The sequence below is a fragment of the Trachypithecus francoisi genome, unplaced genomic scaffold (assembly GCF_009764315.1).
Source record: "Trachypithecus francoisi isolate TF-2019V2 unplaced genomic scaffold, Tfra_2.0 Lachesis_group11, whole genome shotgun sequence".
Lineage (NCBI taxonomy): Eukaryota > Metazoa > Chordata > Mammalia > Primates > Cercopithecidae > Trachypithecus > Trachypithecus francoisi.
In genome coordinates this window covers 120,288,737-120,300,533 of record NW_022681456.1, presented here as the reverse complement: position 1 = coordinate 120,300,533, position 11,797 = coordinate 120,288,737, and the positions used below count along the sequence as shown (strand labels likewise).

The 11,797-nt window shown below is 39.9% G+C and overlaps 1 protein-coding gene across 1 annotated transcript; it reads right to left on the bottom strand.

The window, feature by feature from the left end:
• Positions 1-7,978: 7,978 nt before the first annotated feature.
• On the bottom strand, positions 7,979-11,225 carry LOC117090512 (basic salivary proline-rich protein 1-like). Its single transcript, XM_033222851.1, has 4 exons — positions 11,133-11,225; positions 10,172-10,207; positions 9,240-9,655; positions 7,979-8,091 (listed from the first exon to the last, which is right to left on the bottom strand). Exons 1-3 carry the CDS (start codon positions 11,194-11,196, stop codon positions 9,258-9,260), a joined length of 498 nt encoding a protein of 165 aa, XP_033078742.1. The 5' UTR covers positions 11,197-11,225; the 3' UTR covers positions 7,979-8,091; positions 9,240-9,257.
• Positions 11,226-11,797: the final 572 nt, after the last annotated feature.

Below are 11,797 nucleotides of genomic sequence, written 5' to 3'. Positions count from 1 at the left end.
GTGTGCTAATTGCATGTAGAGATATATTTAAGATGACTATATTACAAACAGGAGTGGGTAAATAACAGGGATGTAAAGTTTTCATATTTCACCCTCATAGGGTAAAATGCGCACATCACTAGACTGTGACAAACTATGTGTATGTAATGTAATACCTAGAGCAACCATTAAAAATGCTGTATAGAGACACTCAAAAACTTTGCAGATCATCTAAAATGGAATCAAAAAAACTTTTCAAGGAATCCACAGAAGACAGAAAGAAAGAAAACAATCAAAAAGAGTATAAATATAAACTAAACAAAATAGCTCTAAATTATTAACAATAACATGAAATAAAAATGGTTATTGAAAGTAAATTTCTGACATTTCAGTTTGTGACTAACACTGTTGTATAGAAACATACTTTAAAGTACAAATACTGGCATTACAACTAATTTGGCATAAACTCGTTCATATCCTCATACAATACCTGGAAGAAGCCTGAGTAAGTCTCTCCACCTGCCCTGAACCAAACCAGTTCCAGGGAAGTAAGATTTCCATCCTGTGTGTGCTATGAAGATTAAAGGCCTCCCAAAGACACACCCTTCCTAATTCCCAGAGCCAGTGTGTATGTTAACTTACATGACAAAGGGGTATTAAGTTTGCTAATCAATTGGCCTGAATACAGAGAGAATTTAGTGGATCATCCAATTACACACAATGCAATCACAGCATACTTAAATGTTGAATGGGGGAGACAGAAGAGTCAGTATCAGGGTGATGTCCTGTGATGTGATGTGATGTGATGTGATGTGATGTGATGTGAGGCTCCTCTGGCAATGGCAGGCATTGAAGATGGAAGAGGGCCAAGGAATGTGGGTAACAAAATGGGTTCTGCCCTGGAGACTCCAGCATGAAACGCAGCCTTTCCACATGGATTTAAGCCAGTGAGACCCATTTCTGACTTCTGAGCTAAAAAGCCACTCACTTTGGGGCAATGTGTTATTTATTCCAGCAATAGGAAAACTAATATACTTTCCAAACATTCATTTCATGCTTTTTTTTGTAGCCACCCTAATGCATTAGTGCCAGTTTATAAAATATTAGAGAGGAAGGAAATTATCATGGCTATTAACACAAGGCAGTTAAGCACCATCTTTCCTCATAAAGTAAAAGCCACTCTAAAAATTAAATTCCAATGCATAACTATTGAGCCCATATTCAATAGGAGAACAGCTAATAATTGTCCTTCCCTCGTCCTTGAACAATTTCCTCTCCTCAGCCCGAAGAGAGGAAATCTATGCCTCCTTTGGATGAATCCTATGATTCTCTAGATTTCTACAAGTATTCCATTTTCTGTAATTTAGTGGTGAACTAGTGCTATAGCTCTGAACCTTCTTAGAAAATAGGAGATCTCAGGTGGACACTCATAGCAAATTTAAAAAGTTGCTTCATTTCCTAAGTTAACAAGTTAACAACAACGACAGGGAGAAAAGAGATCGCCTTTAACCTCCATGTTAGATTTTACAGCTGATAGCATCTGGGAAGTTTTAAGTTGGGAATCCTTCCATGGGGGATTGAAATAACCCCACTGAAAATAGTATGAAATTTCCCTAGTAAGATAATCAGGGAGAATGAGATGAAAATCACAAACTGGTCGGAATGGGCTGTGTTTCCTGTGGAGGTGCTGGGTTGATCTTCAATTAAGAAATACTTTGATTCACTTTAATAAGAATAATTCACCATGTGTCTAGCATTCTGTTGTCACCTTCTCAGTCTTAGTAAGTGTAGGATTTATCTGTGTTTGTGGCAACAAAACTCTCCTTTTCCTAACTGCCAAGGCACTCTGACAGGGCTGCTTTTGGTGTTTGAGTCATGAAGACTTTGCCCATGCCTATGTGCTGAATAGTATTGCCTTGGTTTTCTTCTATGGGTTTCCTGGTTTTCGGTCTTACTTTTACATCTTTAATCCTTCTTGAGTTAATTTTTGTACAAGATGTAAGGAAGGGATCCGGTTTCAGTTTTATGCATATGGCTAGCCAGTTTTCCCAGCACCATTTCTTAAATACGGAATCCATTCCCCATTGCTAGTTTTTGTCAGGTTTGTTGAAGGTCAGATAGTTGCATATGTGACTTGTCATTTCTGAGGACTCTGTTCTGTTCCATTGGTCTATACATATGTTTTGGGACGAGTACCAAGCTGTTTTGTTTACTGTAGCTTTGTAGTATAGTTTGAGGTCAGGTACCATGATGTCCACTACCTTGTTATTTTTGCATAGGATTGTCTTGGCTACATGCACTCTTTTTTGGTTCCATATGAAACTTAAAGTAGTTTTTTCTAATTCTGTGAAGAAAGTCAATGGTAGCTTGATGGGAATAGCATTGAATCTATCAATTACTTTGGGCAGTATGGTCATTTTTACAATATTGATTCTTCCTATTCATGAACACGGTATTTTTTTGTGTCATGCTCTTATATTAAGAAACACACACTGGGGCTTTTGGAGGGTGGAGGGAGGGAGGAAGAGGATCAAGAAAAATAACTAATGGTACTAGGCTTAATACCTGGGTGATGAAATAATCTGTACAACAAACCCCTGTGATACAAGTTTACCTACATAACAAACGTGCACTTGTACCCCTGAACTTAAAAGTTAAAATAATTATTCTTAACATAGAAAAGAAAAATCTAAACTCCACCAAATACTCTTAGAACTAAAAAGCAGATTCAGTAGCATTGAAGGATAAATTATCAATATGCAAAAATCAGTAGCATTCTACATAACAACAATGAAATAGCAGAAAGAAAAATCAAGTATTCAATTCCCTTTACAGCTTTAAAAATTAATTACTCAGTAATAAATTTAACCTGGCGGAATAATATATATCAATGTTTATCAGCTATATGATGGAAAAGATCAGCCAATCATATTGACCTTTTGATTCTTCATCTGAGGAGTAAACATAAGGCAAGGAATTATCAAAGGGCTATTGTTGCATATGGACAATAGCAAGGACAAAAGGGTGAATAACGTAAAACAGATATTACTATTGTAGGTACGATGGAATGGTTATTACATCTTTACCTACATACCCATATCTGTATGGAAATTTATTGTATGATTCTGAAGCAAATCGATCAATGACTAAAACTAGGTCATTAAAAGTTGTTTGGAAATAATTCAATATCCAATACTTTTACAAACTAATTTTAGATCTCTGTCTCACAGCATGGGCTTCCTCACAACATGTGGACAGGTTCCTGAGAAAACAAGTTAGAATTACATGACATTTTTATGATCTAGACCCAAAAGTTACTAAGCATCATTTCTTACATGCTCTGTTAGTCAAAGTAGTTACCCTAGTTCACCAAGGTTCAAGTGGGAGGAATCAGATGTCACCAATGGCAGGGAGGATATCAAGGTCCCATTGTCATCAGAAAGCATGAAGTGAGAGACAATCTTTTGGATATTTATGGAAGGTATGATCTGCCACACATTCCAAATTCCAACACGTGAGAAATGTAAACACGTGAATCTAAAACTCAACAATTGTGATAAGAAATGTTTGCTAGAATTTATTATTGATGTCCTTAAGCAGAAGAGAAGACCCTGTTCTGAGAGGAAACCTATGTGTTCAATTAAAGAGAAGTGACTCTGTCATTAATCACTTGAAAACAATCCCTGTTTTAAAGATACCTGCTTACTTCTTTCTCATACAACTTTATAACAATATGAAAAAGATTTGTGTTGCTTTCTATCACATATAAAGAAGTTGTGGGCCGGGCGCGGTGGCTCAAGCCTGTAATCCCAGCACTTTGGGAGGCCGAGACGGGCGGATCACGAGGTCAGGAGATCGAGACCATCCTGGCTAACACGGTGAAACCCTGTCTCTACTAAAAATTACAAAAAACTAGCCGGGCGAGGAGGCGGGCGCCTGTAGTCCCAGCTACTCAGGAGGCTGAGGCAGGAGAATGGTAGGAACCCGGGAGGCGGAGCTTGCAGTGAGCTGAGATCCGGCCACTGCACTCCAGCCTGGGCGACAGAGCGGGACTCCGTCTCAGAAAAAAAAAAAAAAAAAAAAAAAAAGAAGTTGTGATTATATTTCTCTGTGAACATTGAAATGAATAATTAAGCATTGCAAAACACCCTCCAGACATTGCTAAAACGGTGGTAAGATCAGGTTAAAGATGCCTGACTTTAGGCTAGTGAGCATTACCTCTTTGAACAGCCCCAACCACTGACAAAGTAACACCAGCTCTGGGGCCAGGGCGCTGGAGATGTCTCAGGCAGAAACCTGATAGCTATCCACATGATATACAAATTTATCTTTTCATCTACAACTGTCGGACCAATCTCCACCCTGACTTTCTGAAATTTTCAATTTATTCTGACAAATGAATAAAAATTTAGGTCCCCTAATACAGTATCCAATTTAGCCAATGTTTCCCAAGACACCAAGGAGCGATCAGATGTTTGATTTTGAGTATTCCAAAAGGAGAAGAAATGGGAAAGGGCAAGGAAAACATTTTAAACCAAGTATTAGGAAAAATTTGTCAGGGCTAGCAAGAGACTGGAACACCTAAATACAGGACCTCAAACATATCCAAATTGACACAACCCCAAAAGGACTTCTCCAAGGCACATAAGAGTCAAAATGTCAATAGTCAAAAACAAAGGGAACATTCTAAAAACAGTAAGATGAAAGCATCAAGAAATGTACTAGGGAAGCCTGATCAGATTACAAGTGATAGTCACAGATGAAACAATACAGGCCAGGACAAAATGAAATTATATATTCAAAGTGTTCAAAGAAAAACATTCTGCCAGCCACAAATACTGTCTACAGCAAAGGACACATTCAAAATGAAATAATAATAAAGTTGTTATTTCAACTTTATTGAAATAAAAGCTGAGAGTATTCATCACCACTAGACCCATGCTACAAGAAATCCTTAAGGTAATTCTATACTTTGAAGCAAACGGATGATATATACCATCATGAAAACACAAGAAACAAAAAGAAGTTCAAATAACCAAAAATAAAACTGTAACATGGTTCTATCAGAACTCTCAAACAATTTTCCTTGTTCCGTGAGATAAATGACCAGGAGCATTGCTGTGGTGAATGACTCTGATGAAGCTCTCCCAAGCATTTTTCCACTAATGCTTTGCCTAGCTTTCTCGGGACATTATTATAAGCAGTTATTGCTTCTAATGGGAGTCATTTTCTTAAGCAAAACAGGCTCGATATTGAAAATCAAATATAGCATGTTCTCACTGGTAACTGGTTGCTAAAGAATGTGTTTGCATGGATGTAGAGAGTGAAATGACAGACAATGAATACTTGGGAGTATGGGAGGCAGAGGGATTTTATAGTGAGGTATTAATAAATGTAGTGTTTGTTATTTGAGCGATGAGTGCCATAATGCCATGACTTAAGCACTGCATAATCTGAGTAACAAAATCAAACTTGTATTTCTGCAAAAATATTTATTTTAATTAACAGAATATCTAAGCATAATGCTTCTGTACCCTGCTGTAAAAAGAAGACAATGACCAGTGTTGCCATAGCAGAATGAATTAGGTGTAGAGCATCCCCCAATTCCACAGAGAGTTAGGGGGCAATACCTAGCACTTTAGCATAGGTAAAAATTAGCAGCTGGGCACAGTGGCTCACATCTGTAATCTCAGCACTTTTGGAGTATGAGGCAGGTGTTTCACAAGGTCAGGAAATTGAGCCAAACCTGGCCAATTTCATAAAACCCCGACTCTATTAAAATTCAAAAAATTAGCTGGATGTGGTGCACGCACCTGTAATCCCAGTTACATGGGAGGCTGAGGCAGTAGAATTGCTTGAACCTAGGAGGCAGAGGTTGCAGCGAGCTGAGAACTTGCCACTGCACTCCAGCCTGGGAAACAGAGCAAGACTCTGTCTCAAAAAAAAATATCTGGTTCTTACAGAGTAACAGTGGTAGCAATCAACTGGAAAATATAGAAAAGTAATATAATTTTTAAACGGCCAAGGTATGTAATTGACTGTTGCGAAATAAATAGAACTATTTGGTGTAAACTGCAGATGAGGCTTGCTTAGATGGGCTGATAAAATGAAAGTAATGAAACAGGCTGCAGTAGGAAATTATTTTGAAGCTAGAACTTCACAATGATAACACGGTTTATTTGACTAGACATAATGTGATGAAGGAGGAAAAGAGAAAAGTCAAGAAAAAAATCCTAGTTTACTTAATTAATTAGATGAATTCTTTATCAAGGCAAAAAAGACTTGGAAGAGGAAGAACTTTGTAGCTGTAGGAGGGAAGAGGCAGAGGTAGGAGAAACCCTAGGAGAGAGGAGGAGGTTCCTGGAAAGACTGATAGAGCCCAAAAGAAGGGTAGGATCAATGGTGTTAAACTGCCAAGGGGTCAAGGAGATGCAGGACTGAGAATTGACTCCTAAATGAGTGGAATTGAGACAACACATGACCTTAACAGACTGGAAGTGCAAAGAACAAAAGCATCTATAATGTGTGCATAAGAAAAAATTGGAAGTCGGGGGATGAGGAAATATTAAAACATAAATAAATTTCAAGAACTTTTGCAATAAAAATGGCAGAGAAATAATATGGTAGGAAAGAAGCACTAAGAGTCTTAGGAAGACCTCTGTAGGAATGGGTGATGTTTCAGCAGGCTTTGGCTGATTGAAATAATCCCATAGAGCATAGATGTAAGAATCAGAAAAAAAAGGGTCACATGCAGAAGCAAAATCCTTGACTGGGCAATGTGGTTCAGATTCAAGTGGGAAGTTAAGAGATAGGAGTAGGAAGGCTTCACCTGTGATAATAGGAGAGAAACCAGAGACCTGGGCTTCAACTGAATGTGGGTTGCTCAACTCAGTGGTGGTTATGGTGAGATAATTCTGTTCTGATTTTTCTGACTTTTTACTGAATTATCTGAGGTTATCAGTGGGTACAGAGGCAGTTTCTAATATTCAACCTTCCTTGCTTGAGAAGCAGACATGCCAGTATCTGTAAGGTTTTTGGTATGTATGTTATCTTATTAGACTCCATACTCTAAGGGAGTTGTTATGATTATTCTCATTTTAGATGAGTAAATTGAAGCCCTGAAAGTCTAATTTTCCTTTTTAGAGTCAAGAGATAGTAAGAAAAGAGTGAGGTCTTCATTAAAATCTGAGAATGTCCAAATTCTTTGCTCCTTTAAATCATGCTGCCTCTTTAATGAAATCCATTCAAGTTTCATTAAAGAACGTGAGAAACATAGGAAGGGAGAGAAGTGATCACTGTTAAAATAGGGTAAATGGGAGAGAAGGTTGTGGGGTTAAGAAACACAGAACCATATTCATTCCCTTGAAACGGAACTCAATTTCTTAGAAATTATAAAGATTTCTTTCAGCTTGTGTGACTTTTTTGCATTTGTTGTGTTTTTCTTGTCCTTAAGATTTCTAGAATATCAGTAAACAATCTGAAAATAATTTTAAAATTTCTATTTGTGCTATAGAAGTCAGAGAAGGGCCAGGCAAGGTGGCTCAAACCTATAATCCCAGCAGTTTCAGAGGGCAAAGCTAGTGGATAGCCTGAGGTCAGGAGATGGAGACCAGCCTGGCTAACATGGCGAAACCTGATTTCTACGAAAAATACAAAAATGAGCCATGCATGATGGTGGGCAGCTATAACCTCAGATACTTGGAAGGCTGAGGCAGTAGAATAGCTTGAAGCCAGGAGATGCAAGGGCAGTGGGCCAAGATTGTGCCAGTGTACTCCAGCCTGGGTGAAAAAACTCCATCTGGTGGGAGTGGGAAATAATAGAAAACAGGGAAGTAGAGAAACAGTAAAACCTTTTTTCATGGCAGCTGGCTAAATTAGGATTAAGCAAGAGGGAAGCTTCCTGGAGCATCAAGGAGAAGGGTTCCTACATGTTCTTAGAATGTCTTCTTGGTCCTCAGATCCCACATTCACAAACATTGAGAAACAGACACCACAATCAGAAATTGCAAGCTGATGATTTTATTGGTATATTGAAGTTAGAGCTATGACCACCTTCTTCCAGTGTCACAGCCTTTGAATCATTTGAATCACTGTTATCTTCTTTTTCACTTCCTGAAACAAACAGACAAGGAAGTTCATAAACCAGACTTGACATGGCAGGAAATGTCTAATTCCTCCCTGGAGTTACTGCAGTAGAGTACATGAGAGTCCATCCCCTCTCTCCCCATCCCTTCTACCTCCTGTGTTTCCTTCCTAAGTTTTTGTGTGCTCCCTCTTTTGATGCCCCTCCCTTGCAAAAAATGTGCTACAAATCGTTCCTTATGTGATGAAGAGATAAGATCATTCCTAGCTTGTCATTACTTGCTACAGAGTTTGTTCAGGGATATATTTACATGGATGGTAACTGGAACATATTCTACAACAGTGAGAAGCTGAAACCACTCTCAGTGTCCAATGACAGGGATTGGTTAAAGAAATCACAGTGCAGACACATAATGGAGTAGCATAAAATTGTAAAAATAAACAGATAACCACTGAAGAGATCTACTTAGCTTCGTAAACTCATGTGGAAATATTGAAAGAAATGTATTTTTTAAATGACTAACATATGTACCTGCATAAAAACTATGTTATTAGTTCTGGGGGAAAATATTCTAATTCTCAATGTACGCATAAATATTTCAAAGAGAAGATGTCATAAAGTTAACAGTGGTAGTTTTCTGAAGGAGGGAAGGCAGGTAGAATGAGTTATGTCTTTAAATTTAGTGTCATATTTTTCCATTCCATTAGATATTTGTTGCAAGCTTAATCGCATACTTATTGAAAAGTAAGAATTTTAAAAATGAGACACCATTTAGCTGCTGAAAGTTCAGGGACCACTTGGCAGGAATACTGGACTAGAGAGGCTGGAGTGAGGCAGGAGTGAGCAAACAGTGCTCAGGTGAAAACTTTAAATGGGAGGTCTGTGAGTGTGTGGACAGAAAACACAGTGCAGAGCGAACATGGTACTACTTCCTCATTGCCAATACAATTTAAGACAGATTATTTGGAATGTTGGTTCTCAACATCAGAATTCCTTCAAGAGCTTGTTACAAATATAGGGCCTTGTTACCCAATTCCAGAATATCTGAACACAAATCTGTAGAAAAGGGTTCTACAACAAAACGATGTCAGTGGGCTTTTAGTTGATTCTTTGGCACAGTAAAGCTGGAGACCTGTAGCAATTAGAGCACTTGGTGAAGAATCAACTGGAATCATACCTGTCATTGAATCCCAGATTACTGGGGAGACTGTCCCTGGGGAGATCCGGCGGGTCTGCCCCCTTGAGAAGAGGATGGTGGTCCCTGGGGGTTTCCAGCCTGCTGGGTATTGCCTCCTTGTTGGGTTGGTCCTTGTTGCCTTCCTGCAGGTGAGGGACCTTGAGCTTCGTTGCCTCCTTGTTGGGCTTGTCCTTGTTGCCTTCCTGCAGGTGAGGGACCTTGAGCTTCGTTGCCTCCTTGTTGGGCTTGTCCTTGTTGCCTTCCTGCAGGTGAGGGACCTTGAGCTTCGTTGCCTCCTTGTTGGGCTTGTCCTTGTGCATTTCCTGGAGAAGATTGGGGACCTTGGGGCTTGTTGCCTCCTTGTTGGGGTTGTCCTTGTTGGGATTGTCCTTGTTGGGGTTGTCCTTGTTGATGTTCTGGAGGAGAAAGAGAGAAGAGAAAGACAGAGTAAAAGCCCACACAAAATTCACTGAATAGTTGCAGTAAATTTTCATCAGCTAGGTTAACAAGCTGAGGGGGGAAACGCACAAAAATGGGACCAAGACACTAATTTCTTTGCATTTTCGGTGAAGACATAGAACACTAGAATAGAACACTGGGGAAGAACAATGCAATTAGGGGACTCTCAGTATAAAGAGGAGTTGAATGAGGATGCCGCCCATTTGTCTGTCATCTCCCAGCAAGCACTCCCGGTCGGGGAATGAGACAACCCACTCCTGCTGACATCTAAGCCAAGCATCTCTGCCATTCAATTTTGTGGCCTGCTCACGGTCCCCAGAATCAGGGTTGCAGGAAGACTGCCTGTATTATTAGGGGCCCTAATATTCACCAATTCCTGAAATGTTAATGTTGATAAGAAGTCACTGGAGAGCTGATCCATTCATCAGCAGAAAAAGACAGTCAAAACAGATTGAGAATAAATTGGGATTTACCTGATATTAGGGAGGGAGATTCTTCCTGGCCAACATCTAGAAGAGAAGCACAGGATGATGGGAAAAGTTAAATCTCGGATCTTTCAAGACTCACAAGTGTTCTACAGGGAAAAGGGTCTTTCACCACACCCCATGCATCTCCTAAGTTAACTCGTCAGCCACGGTCTGTGAAGCTGCTGAAAGGGGAGGAAGGTGTAAGGGGAGGCAGGGTTCTTATGACAGATCAGCAGCCATGAACGCAACACAAAAGAGCCCATTTTCCCTCCCTAGCATCCTCAAGACTTACAACTAATGTAGTTTACACATGCCAGGTACTTCAATGTGATATTTTGGAATTCTTATGCCCTCCATATCCTGTTAACATATTGCTTTTGTACGCATGCTTTCTCAATTGGCATAAACAGAAGTAATCATTTCAATCTTACCCATGAAACTCCCAGCACATTGAAATACCTCATGTAGGGGAGAGAAAAATGACAATGTTTGGCTCTGATATTTCAGTATCTCTAGTGAGACAGAGACAAGTGTTCCATCCAATTCTCTCTCTCTTCAGTATCTCTGATGTGTATTTATCTCCATCATCGATGCTGATTCACTGCACAGCAAGGACACCATCATCCCTCTGTACTTACTGAGGTCAGTATTGGTTGTTCACAGCTGGACTTGCCTGAATCTGCCTTGCATTTTCCACTGCATCCTTCACAGCACAATCATATCTCTCTATAAATGCAAATCTTACCTTCTCATTCCCCTGGAACAAATTCTTTATTGGATTTCATTGTACGTTAAATCAATTAGAAACCCTTAGTGTGGAATGAGGGTGCAATCGGTCTCCTGATCCCAGGCATGAAAACTCTGCAGCCCCATCTGGGTTTTCATTCTCTTCTCTTCCCCTTAATTACCATTATCACCTCCTAAGCCCCACGCAGAGTCACTGCATCTTCTTCCCCTTCTGTTTTACCTTCATTTAAGTTCTGAGCTGAGCTCAGGGCCAGCAGGGCCACTGACAGCAGAATCAACAGCATCTTGCAGGAGGCTCTGGACTTGCTCCCAACACTGTGCTGGGAGGAACAGGGCAGCTCCCTTTATAAAGAGAAGCAAAACAATGGCAGCTTTCAGCTCCACACTGGGGGGCCTCACCACCTCCGAGACTGGGTTCTGCTTTGCTCACTGCAGGTCAGGTGTATCCCTATTCCTCTCTGGGACTCTAGCCCAGAGGGATGGGTTGGGTCGGAGATATTGTTAGTGTCTTATTTTTAAAAGGTACAACTGTGACTTGAACGATGGTTGTGAAGGAACTGTGTCCAAGCCATCAGCACTGTGTCATAATTGAACTTTAGATATCATTAGAGTTTCAATCTTTTAGGTAAAACTATTATCCGCTTTCCACTGTGATACTTATTTCTGTTTGTATGTGTGTGAGCAACGATGCTACAGCCAGCAGTGAAGATGGTCAATATCTCTGGATCTTTTTATGCCCTATTTCCATCTCTTGTGATGTGTGTGGACAGATATTTTTGTATTTAGCTAAATTGTTGGTGCGATAGAGATGGTTTCTGCTCTCTGTGAGATATGAGAAGACAGCACACTCTTGAGCACACATAGATGACAGAAAGCTGCCCCACA